The sequence below is a fragment of the Myotis nattereri genome (assembly GCF_964212035.1).
Source record: "Myotis nattereri genome assembly, chromosome: 9".
Lineage (NCBI taxonomy): Eukaryota > Metazoa > Chordata > Mammalia > Chiroptera > Vespertilionidae > Myotis > Myotis nattereri.
This window is the reverse complement of record NC_138084.1, coordinates 9475254-9500511: the sequence shown is the minus strand read 5'-3', so window position 1 is coordinate 9500511 and position 25258 is coordinate 9475254. Positions and strand designations below refer to the sequence as shown.

General features: G+C 41.2%; 2 protein-coding genes across 2 annotated transcripts in view; one reads left to right on the top strand and one right to left on the bottom strand.

Annotated features, from left to right (window-relative positions):
- PDHX (pyruvate dehydrogenase complex component X) overlaps window positions 1-2930 on the bottom strand; it is a 42484-nt gene extending 39554 nt beyond the window's left edge. Inside the window, exon 1 of the mRNA XM_081100434.1 lies at window positions 2725-2930. Coding sequence (XP_080956560.1) covers window positions 2725-2884 — 160 coding nt within the window. The 5' untranslated portion in view covers window positions 2885-2930. The remainder of the gene's footprint in view (window positions 1-2724) is intronic.
- Window positions 2931-3142: 212 nt separating this feature from the next.
- APIP (APAF1 interacting protein) lies at window positions 3143-24947 on the top strand. Its single transcript, XM_081098385.1, has 7 exons — window positions 3143-3302; window positions 11653-11753; window positions 16766-16814; window positions 18071-18188; window positions 19696-19831; window positions 23857-24024; window positions 24641-24947. The coding sequence occupies exons 1-7, from the start codon at window positions 3246-3248 to the stop codon at window positions 24738-24740; spliced, it is 729 nt and encodes a 242-aa protein (XP_080954511.1). The 5' UTR covers window positions 3143-3245; the 3' UTR covers window positions 24741-24947.
- The last annotated feature ends 311 nt before the right edge of the window (window positions 24948-25258 follow it).

Sequence of the window (25258 nt, the reverse complement as noted above, 5' to 3'; positions counted from 1 at the left end):
CCTTGCCCAAGGATGTTTTTTCTGCCATTGATTTTTAGAAAGGGTGGGAGGGAGGGAAGAGACAGAGAGAGAGAAACATCCATGTGAGAGAGACACATCGATTGGTTGCCTCCCAAACCCGTCCTGACCAGGGGCTGGGAACCAACCCTGCAATCGAGGTACATGATGCCCTTGACTGGAATCGAACCCTCAACCCTTCAGTCTGAGGGCGACGCTCTAACCACTGAGAAACCAGCGAGGGCAAAGTTTCTAGTTTGTAAATGTTGTCAATAAATTTAATTTTCTCCTAAAATGATACAGGCCAGTTCATTGGCTGCCAATTTGCAATCATAGTGTGGACCTCTGTATTCTTCTGTAACTTTCCAGATTTTTAGTTTCCCCAGATGTTTATTTAACACCCACAATACGCAAGGCCTGTAGCTGTCTATTAGGCAAAAGCACTACAACGGTTGAGCCTCATTCACTTTTCTCCTCACGTTATTTTAAATTTAACATGTTATTTCTCAGGAAGAACTTAGAACCAATATTAACATCTTAGTTATTAATTAAATTCAAAGTCATGCCATTCAGTCTAAAAGGGCAGCGATGGAAGCTCTTCAAAATTAACTGCCTAGGCTAGTTTGAAAACCTGTTTACAGATGCTATGTCACGTATGTAAATACACATCTGGCACCTGGGCCTTTGCATCTGCTGTGCTTTTAGCCTAGGAGGGCTGCCACCTTCTTATGTTCTCCCTTACTATCCTCAACTTACCTCTCAGAGCTCACTACACACACTACTGAAATCATACCATTGTTCTTTACTTCCCCAAGAAGACTAGACCCACCTTAAGAATAAGGCCTGTAACAGCAGTTAGGGCTGCAGCTCCAGGAGCATGGCAAAACAGAAGCATGCAGGTGAAAAGGTAGGAGACAAATTTTGGCTCAGTATTTATTAGAGAAAAAAAAAAAGAAAATCCAAAACTTTCAAATAACTTGGAGCTACCCAACAACACAATCAGCTTCTGTGGTGGGCAGAACAATGTCCACAGCCCCCCTTCACGGCCACCCCATAAAAGATGGCCAGGTCCTAACAACCAGAACCGGTGAATATGTTACGTTACACAGCAAGGGCGAGTTAAGGTTTAAGAAGGAGCTAAAGTTGCTCAACAGCTGACCTTGACACGGGAAAGCATCCTATATTACCCACGCGGGCCCAATGTAACCACAAGGGTCTTTATATGTGCAACAGGGCGGCCCTAGGAAAAGAATACAGCTTCCTTGGGGTGCAGCGTCCTGTTCCTTACAGGAGATGCTCAAGCAGAGGTAGTGTTCACCGGGAGGGGGTAGGGGGAGGGTCAAATGTCACCACACATCAGATAAGGATCGCCTAAGTGAGTTTCTGAAGGCACGCGTCCTTCAACTGGGCTTAAGGAACACCTCTGAACCTGCATGAACACATACCCCTTTCTCTGTGGAGACGATCAGGACTAGAGCATCCAAACCATCCTCAAAAGGATCTGTTTTACAGACAAGGTTAAACACACTCTTCCCAGGTTATTTCCAACCCTGGGCTTTTACTAGTCCATGATTTCTCTAAGGCAGTGAGTCCGTCTCAAAGTATAAGCCCAACAAACACCAACACAAAACATCAAAACTCATCCAACCCCAGACAGCTCTCTGGGGGCTGTAGGAAAAGTTCAATAGTTAATAAACTGGGAGGAAAGAAAGTCTAGACACAGTTAAAAACAAAAGAAAACACTGTTCTAAGTACTTTATGAAACATTAATCTGAAGAAACTGAAATAAGTCGTTCCCGTCACCAAATCCTTAGAAATCTGAGTGTACACTCATCTTACCGTGTCGCTTTGTGTAACTTTTTTTTTTTTACCCCCCTGAGCCTAGGGTAGCCCAGAATGTAGGCAAATATCTACTGCACCTAATTTTTTTAGATTAAAATTCATTCTGTGTAGTGCCAGAATGATGACTTTCAAAAAATGTTAGTCCTAGGACCCCGCCCCACCCACGTGTAAAGAAAAAATAATGCCTTATGCATACACGGTTAAGTACCGGAAGAATTGTTAATTATGTCAATCATCATTAATAAATGCGTGTTTCCTATAATAAACCTCATGATCTGATTTCCCCGCCTAATTTTTCACTCTTTCACGCTCACGCTTGGCCGTACCTACGGCCGGGGCGCGAGAGGCGTTTACAAACCTAGTCCTTGGCCGGCGTCGTGCGGAGCGACCCGAGGGCCTCGCAGAGAAGACCTCCCGCTCCACAAACGCCGCAAGAATGAACGACAGCCCAAAGGGGCTTTTTGAATCTCAGCAACTTCGGCAGCTATTCCCTGACGGGGACGCCTGGCGACCCTAAAGGAACCCGAGACGCGACTGGGAAGGGGCCTGAGGGAAGGGCGTTTGGGACTTATCTTCGCGCCATTCCAAAGAAACAAACACCCAAATTCCAAGGCAAGGTCAAGGGAAGCCATACCAACCCGGGGGCCCCAGACAGTCAGGCTCTCCCAGCTCCCAAGGAAGCCCTTCGGCGCATGCACTTACCAGGCGGCCAAGTCAGCTGACCCCCGTCCCCAGAGAAGGCCCAGGGATCAGAGAGCCCGGGTAGGGAACAGAGAGCCCGAGTCCCCCCGCACCCAAATGCAGGCCCTCCAAGAAACAGCCCTTGCCTGACCCAGGCCCAGCGTTCAGCTCCACAGAGAAGCCGAGCGAGCCGCGACCACTCACCCCGCAGCCACTGCGTGCTGTGAAGCCATCTCCAAGCAGCCCCGCCGCCGGCAGGCCACCCAGCAGCCCCCGTAACCAGCCCCAGGCCTCGCCGGGCGCCGAAACCTAGGAGAGAGCGCAGCATCCGCCGGCCACAGCCTAGCCTCCAGGAGGCCGCCATCTTTCCGGCCTTTTCGCAGGCTCCCCACGGCGCTGCCTGCTCACTCAGTCTCAAGCCCCTCCCAGGCCCCGCCTCTCACCCGACTAGCCACGCCCCCTAAGTTCCAGTCGCGCCCTTGAGTCTCCGTTAAAGCCTCTTAGCCCCGCCCCCAGCCTCGTTGGCCCCGCCTCCCGGCCAGGCTGCAGCGCCGCAGGCTCCCCAGCCAGCGAGGCCCGCCCCTCGCCTGGTTCGCCCCGCCCCTGTGCTGTCCTCAGATCCGCCTGATTGTATTTAAGATCTCGCCTCGGTCGTCCAGGCGGGTCGCTGGGAGCAAGGGCGCGCGAATATTGGTTGAAGGCCCCTGGTCCCCTTAGTCTGGGCCATGTCTGACGGTCCCGCTCTGGAGGGAGACTGTTGCCGGCGGCGAAGCGGCGCGCAGGTAGGGGCGGGGCCGCCAGTGCCTTTTATTCCGAGGAGGCGAGGCGATGGGGGGGACGCGGCGGAGGCTTCCGGGCGGCTGGGGCGCAATCCCCACGCGACCCCCGCGCGCTGCAGCCCACGCTCTACCGGGCGACCTGCAGGCTCGCGCCGCTCCCGTGGCTGGGCTGTGTCCTACAGCGGGAGCTGGGCACCTGAAACGTTAAGGAAAGGAAAAATAACGGAGGAGAGTCTTCAGTGTGTGTTTCAAAGCAGCTTATCATTATCATCAGGAAGACAGGCCAGTCGCGGAAACTTGCAGCCCTGAAGTGAACTGGAGCAAAGACTGAGCTCTCTGGCGTCCCTGTGCGCCATGGCGACCAGCCGGACGTTCCCAAAGCACGCCCTAGGGCCTAGGCACACGGGGAACCTTCGCCTGGACTGGAGCTGTGCCTCGGTAGCCAGCACCTTCCCTCTGAGCAGTTTTTCTGCCTCAGTTTAGACTCGCAGCGGTTCTCAACCTGTGCATCGCGACCCCTATGGGGGTCGGACTAGGGGTCGCCTAAGACCATCGGAAAAAACATATATAATTACATATTGTTTTTGTGATTAATCACTATGGTTTAATTATGTTTAATTTGTAACAATGAAAATACATCCTGCATATCAGATATTTACGTTACGATTCATAACAGTAGCAAAATTACAGTTATGAAGTAGCAACGAAAATAATTTTATGGTTGAGGGCGTCACCACAACATGAGGACCTGTATTAAAAGGTCTCGGCATTAGGAGGGTTGAGAACCACTGGTTTAGAGTGATGATGAGATGGCCATAGACACGATTCTGCCCTAAATTAGGTCAAAGGAAAAATCCACCCTGGGACTGTGTATGCTTTTCATTTACTTAGACACATGCAGCAATTTTATGGAGCACCTATGTGCTCATTGGTGCAGTGATGATTAAGACAGATGGCCTAGGGCCGTGGTCTGCAAACTGCGGCTTGCTAGCCACATGCGGCTCTTTGGCCCCTTGAGGGTGGCTCTTCCTAAGCCTTCGGAGTACCCTAATTAAGTTAATAACAATGTACCTACCTATATAGTTTAAGTTTAAAAAATTTGGCTCTCAAAAGAAATTTCAATCATTGTACTATTGATATTAGGCTCTGTTGACTAATGAGTTTATCAACCACTGGCCTAAGGTGTAGGAATACCAGGCAAATAAACAACTTCCATACATTGTGAGAAACCTTGCTTATGAAGCAGAGATCAAATTAGCCCCCTCTTCCCTCCCCCATTATTCTTTCTTAAGGCTGAAGGTCCCAATTAAAAAGTAATAACCAGCCAGAGAGTTTGTGAAATACTTGGGGAGGTGAGCTTTTCCTCTACCCTTCTAGGTTCTTTTGGCTGGTCCTATAATTAAATTAACATGAGACAGATTAATAAGAGAAAATAACCAAATTAAATTACGTAGTACATAAGGGAACCCCATATACATAAGAGCCAGAGCACCTCCCCCACCATACGCGAGAGGTTCAGAGACAGAAAGGTAAAATGAGGCAGAGTTGACTTTCTGAGTTAAGGTAAGATGCCATGGAGCTTCAGAGTGTAGAGGAAGGTCATTCTTAGAATAAGAAGAGCAGATGTTAAGTACAGTGGGGCCTTGACTTACGAGTTTAATTCGTTCCAAGACCGAGCTCGTTAAGGAGCTCATTAACTCAAATTACTCTGTCAACTCAATGCAAAAAATCAGCCAAGAGACAGCTGGTATCTCAAAAAACTCATTAGTCAGGACACTCGTAAGTCAAGGCCCCACTGTAATTAGAAGCTTACCCTGCCTTATAAACAGGTCATGAAAAGTTATTTCTGGTAATAACGCTTATGGGCAAGGCCCCAACTTTAAATTCTCTAAGGGAGAAATAAATGTTTCTCTTGAGTCTGCAGGGTCTCGATTGGCTTCCGCTCAAAATTATTCTGGTGCCAACGTGGCACATCTTGGGGAGGCCTGTTCTGAACCCCTGAAGTTTCTCTCCAGGTATTCTGATGTCCTACTGCTAGCCTCTGAGCACCTCAGGCGGGCCTCGGGGGAGCTTCCTCTCACGTCCCCCTAAGTGGCTACCCCCAAACCTCACCATCTATCCTCATCCTCTGCCCAAGCCTGTTTCACAAATGACCTTGAGTTTTCTTCAGTGTTCTCACCCAAAGTTAATCCTTTCTTTTTAACTTCTAAAATACCTTCCAAGTCCATCTCCACCATCACTTCCTTGCAATTTCCTTTACAAACTCTTTCCACGGCTTCCTTACTGGTCTGGTCTCTTGCTTCCTTGCTTGCTTCTTACCACCTTCATCCTCTTCTTTCCACTGCTGTTGTATCGTAAATCAGCGAGTGAGACACAAGACGCCTTAATGAGCCAATTAATTAGGAGGGAGGTGTTTCTTCCAAATCGCTGAGCGAAGTCACACAGGAAGTTTCCTGCATTTATATCTTTTGAGCTTCTTTGCAGATTTTACAAAGAGCTCTGTGTGAGTTATTGTTACAGGCAGTTGGTAATCTTGGATACATAAAGAACAAACATTTGGCATAAGAATATGGGAATTATCACCAGTATTAGTCCATTACATTAGATGGCTAGCTTGCAAGGTCACACAGTTAAGTTTTTATCTTTTTCTGTTATTCAAACTAAAACAGTTATTTCATAGAATAAGAGACTGTCTAAAAATGACAGAGTTTACAGAACAAGGGACTATCTAACAATAGCAGAGAATTTCAAACAGCAGTTTTTATACAAGATGGAGGTTACTATGCTTCACTGCCACTGTAGAAATGTTGCCAACCCAAGATCTGGTCATGTCCTCTATCTAAAACTGCTCAGTGGTTTTCAAGTACCTAGAACATAAAGTCCAAACTCCTGTGCATCTGCCTCCCTCTCCCCTCCATTCCACAGAACCTAATTTAGAACCACTTCCAACTACTGGAGTTCTCTCTGTACCTACCCAGCTTATTCCCAGTCCATTAAGACTTAGCACACCCGTCCCCTCCTGTATGAAGCTTTTCCTAACTACTGCTCCCTCCCACCCAGAGCTTTCTGCTCCCGCAATGCCCAGGACCAGCTTGTATTGTATGTTGCTTTGTCACTTCATAACTGTTAACTTCTTTACCAGATTGTGAGTTCCTCAAGGATAAGAATTTTATTTTCCTCGTATTCATTTCTTTGGGGCCTTCCGTAAAAGTTGCTGGATGAATGAATGAATGAATGAATGAGAGGGCTCCATAATTAATACCAAAAGAAAGGTACATAGAGCAAATGCTGTGTCACAGAGTCCAAGGAAGGAGTGATCCTTGCTATCATGAGAGAAGGAATATAGGTGAAGTGGGTAGGGGCCCTGGTGTAAAGGCTGACAAGCAGGAATCTGGCAGCTAGAGCTGGGATTATTAGAGATCCAGCATAAGCAATAACAGTGCAAAGACAAAGTATTCTTGGCTGGCAAGAAAATGTCTTAGTTACCTATTGCTGCATAACAAGTATCCCAGAACTTAAGCTTAAAACACAAACATTGGGTGTCCCAATTTCTGAGGCTTAGGAATCCAGGAGAGTTTAGTTTGAGGTTCTGGCTCAGGGTCTGTCATGAGTTGACAGCCAGGCTGTCGGCTGGAGCTACAGTTCATCTCAAGACTTGACTTCAGCTAGAGTGAGTGTCCAAGCCCCTCATGTAGTTGTTGGCAGGCCTCTGTTCCTCACTGATTTTTGACCACAGGTCTCAGTTCTTCACCACGCGGCCTTTGCATAGGCTGTCTGAGTATCTCGAGCACCAAGTGAACTGAAGGAGAGAGGACAACCAAGATGGAAGCTATAGTCTTATAGCCTAATCCCAAGTGATATAGTACCATTCGGCAGTAGTCTGTTGGGCATACAGACCAACCCTGGTACAGTGTAGGAGAGGAACTATATACCATGGTGTGAACACCAGGGGGTCTTTAAGAGCCTTCCTGATGGTTGACATCCACAGCTAGGTTGAATAAGACTGGGAAATTTATGTAAAAAAAGTGGAAATATTTGAAAAGTTGAATTAGGGCAAGAAAGCAGAAGGACTTAGACTGAAGAGGGAGTGTTTTGCCATTTGATGATGTAAGGAGCGGAGTTCAATGATCAAAATAGTTTATTATTTTAGTACTAATAGTAGAGTGAAGGGTAAGCTGGAGAAGGAGAAATCGTAGGCAAGGAGACCAAATAGGAAAAGATCATCTTAATCCTCCCCAGATAGCAGTCTCTGAGAGAATTTTTACTCAACTGCTCCAAAATAAGGACAATGAAAGAGTGAAGTTCACAAAATTAATTACATTTCATTTTAAGGATTGGCTTTCATTCTGAGATTATCCTTTCTACTTTTCTTATGTTAAAAATGTACTTTATTACCCCAGCTGGTTTGGCTCAGTGGATAGAGCGTCTGCCTGTGGACTGGAGGGTCCCAGGTTTGATTCTGGTCAAGGGCACATGCCGGTTGCGGGCCCGATCCCTAGTAGGGGACGTGCAGGAGGCAGCTGATCAATGATTCTCTCTCATCATTGACGTTTCTATCTCTCTCTCCCTCTCCCTTCCTCCCTGAAATCAATAAAAATACATTTTAAAAAATGTACTTTATTTTTGAAAGAAGGTGATAGTAATTGTTAAGTATAATTAATGCTATCACTTGGCAACCTTATCTCAGTCCCTAAAATTTAAAAATACAACTACTGATCTTGAACCTCACTAGTCTGAGAATCACTGGTCCAAATTATTAATATAAAGAAACTGATACACAGAAAGGGTCACTGACTTGCCTTAGGGTCTTCTGATTTCTAGTTAGGGCTTGTCTAATGTGAAGAAGAGTTTTTAAGTGTGGCAACGGGCTTTGAGTGGAGGTGATGTTGCAAAGAAAACCAATATGCACATAGCGGACAATGAAACAAATGTGCAGAAAGCAGCAAAAACCAGAGACAGACAATGCTGACAGTTTTGCTCTGTCTGCATCCAGTCCCTTCCTGAGGCCAGTGTCAGGAAAAATTGTAAAGACTGAAATGAGCAAAAGAGGTCGCTAGCTGACTTGGGCCATCTTTGAGCTATTTTACAACTCTGAATTGTAGATTACTGACAGCAGTGCAGATGAGTATTGTTCATAGAGATGAAAGTTGAATTGTGGTAGCAGTTGTGACATCTTTCTGGTTCCCTCATTAATTGATGAGTTAAATAATATCCTTAACACAGGTTTATTTTACATTTGTATTAGAGTCCCCAAGAAAACCTGTCTGAGCAATACAAGCCTCTACTATGCTGAGAGTGAAACAAAAAGTAGAGGAAGGGATTAGAGCCATGGTTGGCTGTCAGGTATCTCAGTGACAATTGAGGTTGATTTCCTTAAAAAGCTAGATTGAAAAATTGGAAAAAGAAAATCCTGATTCAGAAACCTTAGACTTTAATGTCTTTAATATATACAAAACACTGTATACTGGTAAATGTTCCTCCCTCGCTTAGAGTAGGACCTCTACTCTAAGCAGTTGATTGTAATCCATCTTAAGATATGTCCTTCTAAATTCTTATTCTACTTGAAAACCAGATGTAACAATAATAGACAAGTTATGTCATTAACATTCAGGGGAAAACTAGATACTAAATCTTTCCTTCCTGTCAATTCTTGTTAAAAATATATATTCTGATTTTTAGTTTGGACAACTTAAATGATTGCATTTTTACCAAATATGTCTCTGTTGGTTCCCCTGCTAAGTGCTTATTCTTCTTGAAATTGTAATTTTGTGGGTTTGAACGATTGAATGAAATTGCATTAACAACAGCTGGCTTCTCATTGTTATTCCTGTAGAACGAAGCTGGCTAATTGCTATAATACCTCAGTACTGGAAAAGACAAAAGGGCAAAGGGAGACCCTTAATAACAGACCATTTTCTATAATGTTTGTAACTTGCTGTGAAAATGGGTGGTTCTAAGGATTGGAAAACTACAGGAGTCTTCTCATTAGCTGTACTTTACTATATAATTAAAATAACATTTGTATCTCTAAAAAAGGAAATAGCAAATTATACAGGGTATGGATAACTTGGCTAGATTTAGTAAGGACAGATGTAAAAAACCAACATAGCTTGACTATTCATTTTAATTCAAGAATTTTTAACTCATTAAAATGGGAAGGAAACTAACATTGACTGTGTCACATATTGTGCTGGGTGCTTTATATTCATTTGATCTCATTTTAACTCTCACAATGTTCTCGTTTTATGGATCAGTAAACTGAAACTCAAAGTCATGTAAGCATAAAATTATGTAATGTGGATTTGAATGTATGTCCATTTACTCCTAAGACATATGTTGGATCAGAACTTAAAAGTATGTCAGTATTCCCATGTTCTTAATTTTATATTTTGAATCTATTCCATCAAATTATCATCCTATATAATAAAAGGCTAATATGCAAATCAACCAAACGTCAGAACGACTGATTGCTATGACACGCACTGACCACCAGGGGGCAGACACTTAACGCATGGGCTGCCCCTTGGTGGTCAGTGCACTCCACAGGGGGAGCGCCACTCAGCCAGAAGCCGGGCTCATGGATGGCAAGCAGAGCAGCGGTAGCAGGAGCCTCTCCAGCCTCAGTGGCAGTGCTAAGTATGTCCCCTGAGGGCTCCTGGACTGTGAGAGGCCACAGGCCGAGCTGAGGGACCCGCCCCGCAACCAGTGCATGAATTTTCGTGCACCGGGCCTCTAGTTTATAATACTTACTTAAAATAAAATGTGTATATCTAATATTAAAAGGTGAGTGTGAAAAACTATGATTTCAGAAATCCAGTTAAGTAGCTGAAAATTTAGTCTGTTCAACAATAATTTGGATTCAAAGATGTTTTCATCCTTTTTACCCAGTACCAAGATTTTGTAGGCAAGCTTCCTAGCTGTGCTTTGCTGCTCAGTGGGTCTATTTTAGATAGAGGGAATAACCCCTTGGAGTTTCTTGTGTATATAGCAATTTTCTGTTAGATGCCGTATTTTGGGCATGCCCTAGGTTTTATCTGTTTCTAGCAGTTTGCTTAGCTATCAAAATTGAAGCTCAAGGTCACCAGAGTTCTGCAAATACCTTCAGGGAAATAATGGCTTTGGAACTCACTTTCCTTTCAGGTAGACTTACTGTTATTTCTTTCTCTCTTTTTTTTAATATGTTTTTTATTGATTTGAGAGAGAAAGAAGAAAACATTGATTGGCTTCCTCCTGCATCTATCGCCCCTACTGGGGATCAAGCCTGCAACCTGGGCATGGGTCCTGACAAGGAATCGAGATGGTGACCTCTCAATGCACAGGACATTGCCCAACCAACTGAGCCACCAGCTCAGGGTATTCTCATTTCTTTTATGGCCTCTACTAGTATGAGACCTTACTTTTTTGACAGCTCAACAATTTATTTTGAAATATTTTAAAAAATAATTTATGCAGCATTTTAGTTGTTTTCAAAGTTAAGGCTGTATATCATGCTGCCAAAAATGGGATTCATTGTATTTCTTTATTTTTGTTTCATTAATTTTAACTTTTAAAAACAGGGGGAAACATTGGTGTGCTTTTCCCTAAAAAAGCAATTATTAGACTTATATAAAAATAAGGCTCTTATTTTAACTAGACTTATTGTGCTGATTATTTCACAGTATATAGAAATATCAAATAATTATGTTATACACTGGAAACTAATGTGTTGTATATCAGTTATACCTCAATAAAAATAAATAAATAAGGCTCAGTCATCCCAATTGAACATATATATTTTCCTGAGCACGCCTATCTTCATAGAAATGTGATTGTTTCTGAGTAAATGGTTTCTATGTTATTTTCTTGACTTTATATTTCATAATGAGTATATATTGTTTTTATACTAAAAGAAAATAATATAGTCAATAGAAAAAATTGAACCAACACACAGAATATGAACATATAGCTGTTATAGTATATCCTATATATAGGGCCTTCCTGAATTGCTTTGTGTAAAGAAATTCGCTAGATGACAAGCATGTTCCTTTCAACACTAGATTTTTTTTTATTTCAGCCATCTCAATAGACACTTCGTGATATACTGTATACTGGACATTTCCCCACTTTGTTCTTGCAGCCTGTTTCAGTAATGGACTGTAGGCCTTATTCTGAATAATTCCAAATAATATAATAGATCCACTTTCTGAAAACTAAAAACAAAGCATGTTTTATAATAGTTTTCTCTCTGATAATACCCTCTCTGTGGTAGATTTTTCTTAAACTTCCTTAAATTGGCTTATTAATAGAGATACCAGCTACAATAGTGACTTGATAAAATAATGTCTATTTAAAAAATCATGTTCCTCTTTTTAAGGACAAGGAACACCCAAGATACCTGATCCCAGAGCTGTGCAAACAGTTTTACCATTTGGGCTGGGTCACTGGGACTGGAGGAGGAATTAGCTTGAAGCATGGGTAAGTTTTCGGCTGGTTTCATTTCTGGGAATTCCTCGTAGAAGTAGACCATGGGGAGCCTAATGCACATATGTCCAAAGAACAACTGATGCAGTTTTATGTGACACTGAAGGTATTTCATTTCCACCTGGAGAAGTAGATATTTGCGTAACAGAATGGAACAAGTATGCCCAAGTTGTAATATAATAAATACCTAAGGATTTGGGAACACAGTTTCTAACCAGAATAATCTGGTCCTCGGTGTTTGGAGTACCAACCTTAAATGCCATGCTGCCAGGTATGTTCCTATGTCTGGAATTGCCAGGGTAGACAGGCTGTGTCTTAAAGGTCCAGATACATATTTTAAAGCCACTTAAATACAGATTACTAACTCGAAATCCTGAAAATTACATGTTATTGAGTCAAAAGAAAGGCAATATGCCTTTCCAAGCACATGTATCATTATTAATGGAGGTAGCACCTGATGGCCCATGAGGCGCAGGACAAAACAAGAGCTTCTGAACTAGAAACAGGAGGAATGAATATTTTATAATACTTCATTCGATTATTCAGTGTCTTTCCTCCAAGAGGATGAAGAAATAAGCAACTTACTGACAATGAAAAGAGAGGTTAAGGAATCTCATTCTCTCAAGTGTTTTTTCTCCTGAAATGGTTAAGAATATTATTGTCTGGAGGCTGACTGTTAAACTGAGTAACTTGATTTATTTTTTTACTGTAATTCACTTACTTTAACAAAATTGGATTACTACAACATTTATATGATATTGAGTATATATAGCATTACTAGGAGACGGTGTTGTGTGAAAGAAATGAGATGTAAAATATAGTCAAGACATTTGGAACAAAAGGGATTTTATGGCACACTGCAAGATGAGATGATGCCATTGTAACTCATCTGATTCAAATTACCGAGGAGCTCATGAAATAGTAATTGAAGTGTGGGAAGTAACAGCAGGGGTCTTAGTCAACCACTGTCAACAGTTCTGTGTGGGGGATGCACTCGGTCCGGGAAGGTCACATTCCGTGTGGCGCATCGAACATTCATCTATGCCTCTTTCCTTACCATCAACCCAGTACCAATGTGTGAAGTCAGCATTGGGCAGGCTTTTGGGTTCTTTTGCCAAAACTTTTGAGATGACCTGATTCTAGCAAAGTCCTATGAAAACAACATTTGTTCTTATTTCATGCATTTAGGAGTTGAGTCCTAGCATTGGTTTCTCAGCTGTATTATTCTAAGCATTGCCCTTAGGTAACTACTTTTTATTTGTATAGGCAGAAGTAGTTTGTGTTCATGGTAATATTTGTTCGTGGGCATAGAACAAAATAGAGCTTTCTACCAAATTGAGCTAAAATAACCATTTTTAACTGGCTCTTTAGAAAAAAGAAAGAAAGAAAAGTTAAAAATAGAATGCAGATAAAGGGTCACTGCAAATCTAAAGAGGGTTTTAAAAATATATACCTATATATATAAAAAAGCCTAAGCGACCATTCGACTGGTAGCTATGACGCACACTGACCACCAAGGGGCAGACACTCAACTCATAGGCATGGAAACATGGAACAGACTGATGAATCTCAGAGGGAAGAGGGAAGGGGGAAGGCAGGAAGAGATTAACCAAAGATCTTATATGCATACTAGAGGCCTGGTGCACGGATTCGTGCATCGGTGGGGTCCCTTGGCCTGGCCTGCGGGGATTGGGCTGAATCTGTGCACTGGGCCTCTGACATCCCCCAAGGGGTCCCAGATTGCGAGATGGCACAGGTCAGGCCGAGGGACCCCACCAGTCCACGAATCTGTGCACCGGGCCTCTAGTATAGACATAAAAGACTATGTTCTTCCTAGAAGAATTTTACTAATCCATATACTGAGTTGTGTTCTCACCCTAAAATACTCACATCTTTTAAAAATTCAGTGGCTTTTATAGCACTACAGTCTATTTGTAGGAAAGTTGCGTTGTGAAAATTTGTCTTAGATTCTTAATGGCTGAGGAGCTCCTCCTGGGGTTCATAAGTGGAAACAGCCACAATTTTCTGGTCCTGTATTTGGAATCTTATTAAATTTGTGCCTTACATAGTAAAATAAGTAATTTGTACTAAAAATATTCCATTTTTTCCTGATACTTAAATGACTTCAGAAGCCCACATCAACTACTTTGTCAGCAATATTATTCTCATGTTATTAGGGAAAGTTTGGTTTTCTTTGTCTGATGCTTAGGAATGAAATACACACCCAATAGATTATGTTTCTACAGAAATACTGACAATAAGCTCTTTAGGAATATAAAATTATTTACTGATTCCAAGGTTTGGCTGATACTATTCCAGATTATGCTACTGATGTGTGATACCAAAAGATGTATGTAAAAGAGCTTAAGACACATATAAGAATTAAATCAGAAGGAGGAAATGGAGGACCAAGAAAATGACAGTGAGCAAGGTAATCCTAAGATACTCAGAAGCCATTGTGTTTAGGTTGGGTCCTACCATTCACATTTAGCATTTCCTGTTTTCTCGGCTGTAATATTATATGTCAGAGATACTAATCCTGTTGCATGCTATTAGACTTAAAGTTGATAAACCCATATATGGACAAAATAATTAAGGCATAGTAAGATTCAAATGACTAGACAATAAATAAAAATAGATGTATTATGGACTCTTGAGTTTTGTCTGTCTGCTTTACACTTAAGAAAGAGCAGGGAGTTTAGAGAAGTAAATTCCAAAACTTAATACCTTGAAATTTAAAATGCTTTTTGTTTGTGGCTTACAGCACCAAGTAAATACTTCACTTTTAGTCTTTGGCATATTTCCCTCCTAAGATAAAAGCTCTGTCATCTTTGCATTTTTATCCAGATATCTCCTTTGTAGGTGTAAAAATATTTTTTTCTAAAATCTATTTACCTAATCTTTTAATGAAAAATGTTGACCAAAGTCTAAACTAATTTCCTTTTTACAAAGGCAGTACTAAAAACAGGCTTGGTATACCAAATCACTTGAATAAACAGGATAAATACCCTGGGTTTTCCTACTTTGTGGATGGGTTTTATTTACCAGCAGACTGTTTTGTACTTTACTTGGCTCTGTTCCCAGGACTGCCTAAGTTTCTCCCACATAAGAAGACCTGCCAGTCCACTTCCCACTGGGGGTCATTGGACTCCATACCACGCATGATTCTAGAGTTTCTTCCATGTGACACAGGACAAAATATTTGGATCCCTGGTAGTTGTAAAGGGCCCCACTTAACTGTGTCACCCCCTGCCCACTCCCACTAGTTCTACAGCAGGGATGGGGAGGACCTTTCTTCTGCCAAGGTCCATTTGGATATTTATGACATCATTTGCAGGCCATACAAAATTATCTACTTAAAAACTAGCCTACTATACTTGGTCAAACATTTAATTAACTCACCCCTCATGCCTTGGCAGGGCCAGACCAAATGATTTCCCGGGCTCTCTAAGGCCCGCAGGCTGGATGTTCCCCACCCCTGCTCTAGAGCAGTGGTCGCCAACCGGTGGTCCGCAGACCACTGGTGGTCCGTGAGGTCCGGAAGGATGGCGACCCTGGTTTAAGGAAACCTTTGGAGCAGCGGCCGCCAACCGCCAACCACTGGTCCCAATGGTCCTCGAGGTCCGAAAGGTTGGCGACCGCTGCTCTAGAGGAATGGCACTCTATGGTTCTTATGCAATGAAGCTCTAAAGCACTAGCTACTTGGTGAAAACAGATGTTTGAATGTGCTTTGGATTTCACTGCCATCCATGATCAGACCAGGCCTTTATTTTCTAGACCTTAATTTACCAGTGGGCCATTAAAAAACCTTTCATTTCCTTACATCTTCATCAGTCCCAAGTCTGTAGGTTTACTAGTGACCCCAACTTTGACAGCTGGATTCAATAGAGGCTGTCGTCCTCATTTTCACTATGAAACAGTTAGTATTTATTCAGTGTCCATGCTTCAGGGGCAGAAGCTAGAGGAGCCGTTTGAAATGAATAAAACTAAAAAAAAAAGACCGTACCCTTTTATGTAATGATGTTTACTTTGAATTTATATTAGTTCATGCAAACACTCCACCCATGCTTTTGTTCCGGCCCTCCGGTCCAGTTTAAGAACCCATTGTGGCCCTCGAGTCAAAAAGTTTGCCCACCCCTGAGCTAGAGCATGCATGTGTTTCCTTCACTTGTATGTCTGGCCACTCTGATACCCTCTGGAAGCCACTGAAACTGATAAATGAGCCAAAGGATCTTTCTTGAGTGGGGGAGAGAATTTAGAGAAGACTTTGAGATTAATTTCCAAATCAAATTTGAGAGCACCTTGTGAAGGATAGGGTATAGCACAACATCCTATAACAGAGCGATCTCCAGATGTAGCCATGCCTTTTACACTTGTAACTTTTGCACTTGTTTTAGCTTTTATTTCCAAATATTTTCTTAAGGTAGATATGTTTTTCAAACAGGGAGCATACTGTTTCACCCCAAAAGTAGCCCTGTTAATGCTGCAGTTTAATAACCTGTAATTTAACGAACTGTCCAGCAGAGGTCTCTGAGCTTCATGTTTTCTAATGAGAGCGTGCCAGAGGGACGGACATCTACTCCTAGTGAGCATGTTTTCTCCTGATTGGATTTTAGAATAACTGCATTCCACATATGCTAGGATAAACTCTGCTCATTCATGCTTCAAGATTCACAATTAGGACTTGTGTTTTCAGATTGTATTTCTCCAACCCAGATAAAAGCCTGATTACCAATGATTTTGCCCCATGGAAAGAAATACACATAAAAAATATAGAAGACTAACGCAACTATCAACATTTTACGCTGTCACCAGCATTACAAAAGCATTAAAGTATTTGGTATTCTTTCTATATGACCTATACCATTAATTAAATCAAGCTGCTACTTGTATGACTTCATTTATGCAGAACATTAATGATTGGACTGCAAGGATATGTTTTTCTTTGTGCAAAAGCAGAGCAATAGAGTTAATTAAATACCAATTTCTATATTTTGTGTTACCAGCAATGAAATCTACATTGCTCCTTCAGGAGTGCAAAAGGAACGGATTCAGGTATGGCAAAGGGTTCTTTTTAAACCCAGACGTCTTTTCTTCTCTACCTAACTATTGTTTTGTGAAATGGAATTAGTTATAAAAGAAATGTTAGTTTTGAAAGGTGGTAATATGGTGATAATTTAAATAACTAATCAACAAACATTTGTTGAGTTGCCATTAATTTTTTTTAAGGTCCCAAGTGTCCTCCATGCAATCAGATGGTTTGAATCCTCATTCACCCTCTAGAGGGCAAAAGTGAACAGCACAATCTTAAGTCACATAATAAAAAGGGATGCTAACATTGTAGCACTATAACACCATCTTCATCAGGCTAGTAGGATAATCAGGTTGATGGTCTCAAATGTGTGAAGCTGATTTCTATTTAATGATGGCAAAGCGATTCCAATTTAAAGTCGTAAAACTTATTTCAAAAGTATTAATGCTAGAATAATACCTAAAATCTATTTAAAACAACCACATAATACTTAACATCTGTCTGTGGCATAATGCTTCATTAATAAAACATTTGTAACAAACCCTGTAGTTTGTCGTTTGTAATACACCTGAAAAATGAAAGTGACAAGTCAGAAATATGCACACATTACTAGGAAATGTCTGTGGCCCTACATAATTCCTTACAACTTTCAGAATAATATACCTTATTGAGATTAACATCTGGGAGTGCCTATTAAGCATCTTGGAATAAGAAAATTTTACTCTGTAGTATTCTTCCTTTTATATTATGAAATTATAACACCCATTTTAGGATAATGGTTTCTTTATATAGTCTCTCTGAAATATAGTTGTGAAATTACAGGGCTAAATTGAGAACTAAATTGATGAAATGACAGCAACATCATTGCATACATGTTAAATATTCCATATCAGTTTCTTCTTCGGATTTTAAAGGGAGATTTTTTTCTTTTTAGCTTTCTTTAGAATATTTTCATTACTGTAAAATATTTTTTATTCTTAAAATGGGTAAAATTTTTGAGAGAAATTACAATTATATGAATATTTAAAATTATGAGTTGAATATGTGTAATTATATCACTCTGCATGTGAGTGTATACTATATACAGGAATGAGCAAAAGTAGGTTTACATTTATAATACAAAGATAGTACAATAATTAATAAATAATAATACAAGAATAAACTCTTTTTCATATTCACAACTATAAATCTACTTTCCCCCGCCCCTGTATACATAAGAAAGGGGACATTTCTGATGATATTGTGTAAACTTTTTTTCTTTTTTGCTCTCTGTAAATAGCCTGAAGACATGTTTGTTTGTGACATCAATGAACGTGACATAAGCGGACCTCCATCATATAAGAATCTAAGAAAAAGCCAGTGCACTCCTCTTTTTATGAATGCTTACACTATGAGAGGTAGGCAGAAACGTATTGGATATAAAGAATATTTCCAGAGTAGGCTCCCCTAAATAATGCCGATTGCCGAAACTGGTTTGGCTCAGTGGATAGAGCGTCGGCCTGTGGACTGAGAGGTCCCAGGTTCGATTCCGGTCAAGGGCATGTACCTGGCTTGTGGGCACATCCCCAGTAGGAGATGTGCAGGAGGCAGCTGATCGATGTTTCTCTTTCATCGATGTTTCTAACTCTCTATCTCTCTCCCTTCCTCTCTGTAAAAGATCAATAAAATATATTAAAAAAAATAATGCCAATTATTGCTGCAGTTAACATTTCTTGGGTATCTACTACATACCCAAACTTTCAATGTGTTAACCCCTTCAGTCCTCGCAGCAGTCTATGTGGAAGGTCTATTATTAGTCCATTTTACTGATGAGAAGACAACTAGTGAGCATTTTGGGTCCAGAATTCCAACCCAGATCTGTGGGACTCTAGTAGATTGTCAAGTTGACTAAAGATTATGTTTGCAATCAGGTTCCCACTCTCAGTTTGGAGTTATACCTCCAGGAACTTGTAGTAGAAGTAAATCTCCTTTTGAAAAATGTACTGTGTGATAAAAATAGGAGTCTTATTTTCATTCCCCAAAGTTGTGATAGAAAACAGCCTATAAAGGTTGAACGTAGAGGACATTGTGAAAATAGGAAACGATAACTGAAGTACTGGCTCAGCCACAGCAGTGAAGTCATAGAACTTTGCTTTCATGAAATCAGCATTGAGTAAGTCACCTTGCTCTCTGTTCCTGAACATTGTCAGCTCTGACTGAGAGGATAGAACTGAAGGAGTAGCTTCTCACAGCATGAAGCTTTCCTAGCATAAAAGCTAAATAAACTTACTGACTCTTATAATATACAAGTCCTCTGTACGTAATTTCATTACATCTATGCCTTAAAGTCAACCCTTATGCTACCAAGGTACGTCCTGTGCTATGAGGCCTAACTTGGTGATCAGGGGTCAGGTGGTCCTGGGTTCAAATTCAAGTGTTTTTCCTACTGTCCATGAACCATGGGCACGTTTTTTAACTTCTCCGAGTTTCCACTGACCATTAAATGGTGACCTCGTGGTGATTGTGATGATGTGAAGAGATAACATAAAAAGGGGATCCCTAAGTGGGTGCCTGGCACATAGGAAGTCCTAAGTAGGTGATAGTAGTATCTCCATGATCATTATAGCTGCACTTCAGACCATCCAAGAGATAGTTCATGGGCACATGTAAAATATAAGGAATTGTTCTGAGGCTGGGGAAAGTGTAATTTTTTTTTGCTTTCTGACTCCTCTATTAGTATTTCTATTTTCCTCCCTCCCTCCTACCTTACTACCTGCTGCCACCTTATTCCATACCTAGAACAACAAGTGCATATATAAATGTGCGTTTGCACGCGCGCGTGGGTGTGTGCATGTGTGTATTTTTTCTTAATTTTAAGGTATAATTAAGCTTTCACCTCACATGTGACTTTTCTTTCCTCCCCAGGAGCAGGCGCAGTGATTCACACCCACTCTAAAGCCGCGGTCATGGCCACCCTTCTCTTTCCAGGACAGGAGTTTAAAATTACACATCAAGAGATGATAAAAGGAATAAGGAAGTGTACCTCGGGAGGGTGTTATAGGTATTTTCTTCTCTACTTTTCCTTAAAAAATTTGAAAAGCATTTTTCCTTTTTTTTTTATAAACAGGCTACTGATTTTTTAATGCATTTAATGAGATGTTGTGGAATCTGTGTTCAGTAATACCCCACTTGATATTATACTTCCAGATCTCTTCTTAGTGACACAGATCAGATGCCTCCCCCAACCCCTTTCACTGCAGCCTTGGTAAATGATTAGCAACATGAATAATGAAATGATTGTCAGAGTGAAATGACAAGACCTTGACTGAGACTTCTGTAGAGATGGAAAGATTATGTCCCTACACTGAAGCACCCAGAGAGCAAGGTATCCCCACCTTCACTATGTCTGCAGGAAGTTTCAGCCCCCGCAAAAGTTTTCACTTCATTTTTATTTGATTTTGTATTTCTAGAATCCTATATAATAAAAGCCTAATATGCTAAGTGTCCAGTCATCCAGTTGGCTGTTCAACAAATCAAAGTGTAATATGCTAATGATATGCTAAGACCGCTCAACTGCTTGCTATGACATGCACTGACCTCCAGGGGGCAGATGCTCCGACCAGTAGGTTAGCTTACTGCTGGGGTTCGGCTGATCGGGACTGAATGAAACAGGCCGGACACGCCCTGGAACCCTCCCACGGTCCGTCCCTGGCTGGCCAACATCCCACGTCCTTCCCCGGCCCCAATTGTGTACCGGTGGGGTCCTTGGATTGGCCTGTGCCCCCTCACAATCTGGAACCCCTCAGGGAATGTTGGAGAGCCAATTTTGGCCCTATGGTGGAATGACTGGTCGCTATGACACACACTGACCACCAGGGGTCAGATGCTCAATGCAGGAGCTGCCTCCTGGTGGTCAGTGCGCTCGCTCGGGGAGCACCGCTCAGCCAGAAGCTGAGGTCACAGCTGGCGAGTGCAGCAGTGGTGGCGGGAGCTTCTCCCACCTCTGTGGCAGCGCTAAGCATGTCTGACTGATGGCTTAGGCCCACTCCACCTAAGTCATCAGTCAGACATCCCCCAAGGCTCCCAGACTGTGAGAGGGCGCAGGCTGGGCTGAGGGGAACCCCCCTCCCTGAGTGCAGGAATTTTGTGCACTGAGCATCTAGTATGTTCATATTTATAAAAGTTTTATAATTATTTCCATTAAGTAGATCTCCATATTTTTATAATTTTTCAGCCTGGAAAGTGGCATAGATAGTATAGAACAAAGGCCTAGATAAAATCATAAATTCACTAGCCCACAAAAATGTAGTAGTTATTCATACATCTAGAATATAGTGACATGAAGAGACATGTTCTTGGGGCTTGGGTACAAGCTCAGCATTTTATTTGAATGTATCGGCATCCTTACTCCTGAGTCTTCATTTCCTAAAGGGCCTTGTTTAGGGGAAAGGGGTGCCAGTTTTTATAAAATGTCCTTACAGCAATATCTTATTGTTGCTGCATGTAATAGAAAGTACATGTTTAAACTAGTGTGCTGAGAAATTAATTTGATTTGATTGTAGTTAATATTTATTGTGTGCCTAGAGCATTCCTCAGCACCATGAAATACCTATTTACAAAAGTTAAATATTTATATTAAGAAAGTATACATACTAAAGAAAGTATAGCTGCCTTTTCCATATCTGGGTCTTGAAGGAAAGGCATTATGTGTGATATCAATTTCATCAGTATTTGGTTGCTTTGGTGAAGGAATAAAAATGAAAGAACATGAAAGGGTGGGTAGAGGAACAGAACACAAGAGACAGCTTTTGAATTCTGTGAGAGAAAAAAGACATGAGTTTTTTTAAAAGATGCCATGTCTTATGTATTGTAACATTCACATTTAGTATGTTCTTGTGAATGTTTCAGAATTTACAGAATACAATTGTTTTTGAGACGTCCTTTGTGATTTTATGTGAGCCTGGCTGGGAAATCAGGAACACAGTCATTATTGCAGCTCAAGGGGGAGTGATAGTTTATCAGAGTTTGGGGAGAATCCTGAGAGTCCAGTTTTCCAAAGAAGGAGTAAAGGAACATGGATGAAGAAAGAAAGGATTCTGATATTCTCTACTCTATTTTTAAAAGTCCATCTTGAGAAAAAAAATTTTGCATATCCAGCTCTTATCAGGGGAGGTTACCATATTCTATATAATAAAAGCCTTATATGCTAAGCGTCCAGTTATCCATTCAACCAATTAAAGTGTAATATGCTAATGATATAATAAGGCTGCTCAACTGCTCGCTATGACGTGCACTGACCACCAGGGGGCAGACACTCCGACTGGTAAGTTAGCTTGCTATTGGGGTTTGGCTGATCGGGACTAAGCTAGGTGGGCCGGACATGTCCTGGAGCCCTCCCACGGTTCCTCCCCAGCTGGCCAACCTCCTGCATCCGTCCCTGGCCCCAGTCATGCACCGGTGGGGTCCCTTGGCCTGGCCTGCACCCTCTCGCAATCCGGAACCCCTTGGGGGATGTTGGAGAGCCATTTTCGGCCTGATCCCACTCAACGCAGGAGCTTCTCCCTGGTGGCCAGTGCGCTCCCACAGGGGGAGCGCTGCTCAGCCAGAAGCTGGGCTCACAGCTGGCAAGTGCGGCGGCAGTGGTGGGAGCTTCTCCCGCTTCCACGGCAGCACTAAGGATGTCCGACTAGGGAGCAGGCCTAAACTGCCAGTCGGACATCCCCTGAGGGCTCCTGGACTGTGAGAGGGCGCAGGCCCCTCACCTCCCCCCCGTCTCCCGCCACTCCTCCTCCCCCTCCCAGTGCAGGAATTTCGTGCACCAGGCCTCTAGTTTAAATTGCTTGCCTTTCCTTTTGGAAGCAAATGCATGTATATGGTAGAGTGGAAAGAACACAGTTTGGTGATCATGGACTAACCTTGCTCTGTCCCTCATTTAACTGGTAAGGATTTGTGTTCCAGCTTTAAAGTGGGTGGCCTGGTTTGAATTAGCTTTCAGGTCTTCTTTTGCTGTGAAATAATTTTGCCCCTGAAAATATGTCTGGCTATTCAGCATATGCTAGAGGAAAATGTAAGCTTGTGGTTTTCCTGGCTAATATTAGGAAAGTTTTGGAACTAGCAATTCATTCTTTCCATATTGAAGGATATTTTATAACTATGTCTACTTTACTTAAATGAAGTAACGAGCAACTCCATACTGTTAATAATATTGGTTGGCCAAGTTACACATGACAGCTACTTAGCCTGTACCTGCCCTAACGTAGCAATTTCTGTTAATGCTGCAGCAGAGCTTTTTGATTAAGTTTAGCCATTACAGAGGGAGTGAAAAAGCAGATGTTCTATTACCAAGGCAAGAGAAATTCATGTAAAAAGGAAACATGTCTGAGTTTCGACTGGTTATAAATAACCTCAGGGATAGACTTAAACTTTACAGTAATTAAGTTATTTGCTTAAATATTATTACATGAATAGAAAGAAACACACATTCTAATTTCATTACATGTATGTACTTAATTAAACAAGGTGGAATAAATGAAGTTCTTAAGAATGTTCTGAAATGGTATCAGACCTTTAATAGTGCACTATTTAAGTTTCTTGCTAACCCAGTGCCACAGACCACACCTGTATTTATTGGTCTGAGACACTTCGGGTCCTACAGAGTTAAGTAAAATGTTTTGTATCTTTGAAAAATTCCTATTTCATAAGTAGTTCAATTGTTAATCCCTCCTTCAGTTCTGATTCTGAAATCTATCATTTCCCATTTCCTGTTGAATATATTTTGATTGCCTCTGCTACACGGAAATACTTGTATGATCTTGATAATTTTTTTTGTAAGGTTTTGGTAACCTATACAAATTTCTGCCACTTAGTCTTGGGATTGGAATAATGCCTGCTAAATTCCCAAAGCATCTTTTGATACCGATGTTTGTGCAAGATACAAAGAATTAACATGCAGCATCTTGTTCATAACTTGGAGTAGCTTTCCAGATACAAAGAGGATGTCTAACTGGTTGCTTGAAAAAACTGTAAATTTTACATATGAATGCTTTTGTTTTAATGGGGGGAAAAATGGCTTGTTTCATCCTGTAGATACGATGATATGTTGGTGGTACCCATTATTGAGAATACGCCTGAGGAGAAGGACCTTAAAGAACGAATGGCTCGTGCAATGAATGAATACCCAGACTCCTCTGCGGTACTGGTCAGACGTCATGGAGTCTATGTCTGGGGAGAAACGTGGGAGAAGGCTAAAACCATGTAAGCATAAATCAGAGAACATTTGGTTCAAGTCACCGCACTCAATGTGAAAGAGAACAAACTATGTCTTAAGATTTCAAATGAAGTGTGATTTTTTTATGTGTTATTGGTCAAATTGATTTAAATTTAAATATTTTTTTTATCGTTTCTAGATATTTGATTTGCATTGTGTATTCATTTAATGAGGAATATTTATTGGATGAACTATTATTTGGAAAGGCACTATGCACTTTGATACAAAAAAGGAGTCAGATCTTGTTCTTGGAGTTTAAGGCTGGAAGGGAGAACAGAACAAACCCAAGTTATATAATGGTTTGCTACATTTATTTCAAAAAGTGGCACATAGTAACAAACTTAAATTTATGTAAGTGGTATATTTAAATTTTCCTTTTATATCCTGAGAATTATTTAATATGGTTGCATGGTTCAAGATTGACCCTTTCCATGTTTTAACAATGGTGGGGGCAAAATAAGAAAAATGTAGCTTGAAACTGAGAGAAATTTCTAACCCAGCTAGGAACAGGGTTAACTTATGGAGAGGAGAAGTGTGATGATTGGGTTTGAATAACTCTGTTTCTCTATCGACCTTAAGTCCTTTTTGCCTTTTCTTTCATAGGTGTGAGTGTTATGACTATTTGTTTGATATCGCAGTATCAATGAAGAAAGTCGGACTGGATCCTACACAGCTTCCAGTTGGAGAAAATGGGATTGTATAAGCCAAATGGATGTTTATATACAGAGACAAAGCTTATCTTAACTGTTACTTAAATGAAACCTGACTTCTAAAAAATTGAACCTGCTGTCATTAATTTGCCACTAAATACTGCAGATGACCACCCTGAATATCTTCTGACACTGGATGGTATTTGCTTAAATTCTTGTCATTTTAAATGACAATGCAGTAGAATAAAAATTTTATAATGAATGTTTCTGTTTATTTTTAAATCCATAACAGCATAATATTTCCCTTTTAATTAATTCCCCTTTTTTATATACACTCCCAAAGAATTCCTCTTATTCTTCAAAGTTGCTGGTAATAATAGAATTCATTGGGAAATTTCCACTTAATTATGAGATGAGCACATTGCTTTTGCCAAAACTAGTGGTCAGTTCTCTGTATTTTACTTGACTTTACAGTAGCATGACTAGTGATCACTCCCGCCTGAAACATTTTTCTCTTGGCGTCCATGACACTGTGATTTTCTACTTCCCTCACACATCGCTTTGTGGTTCT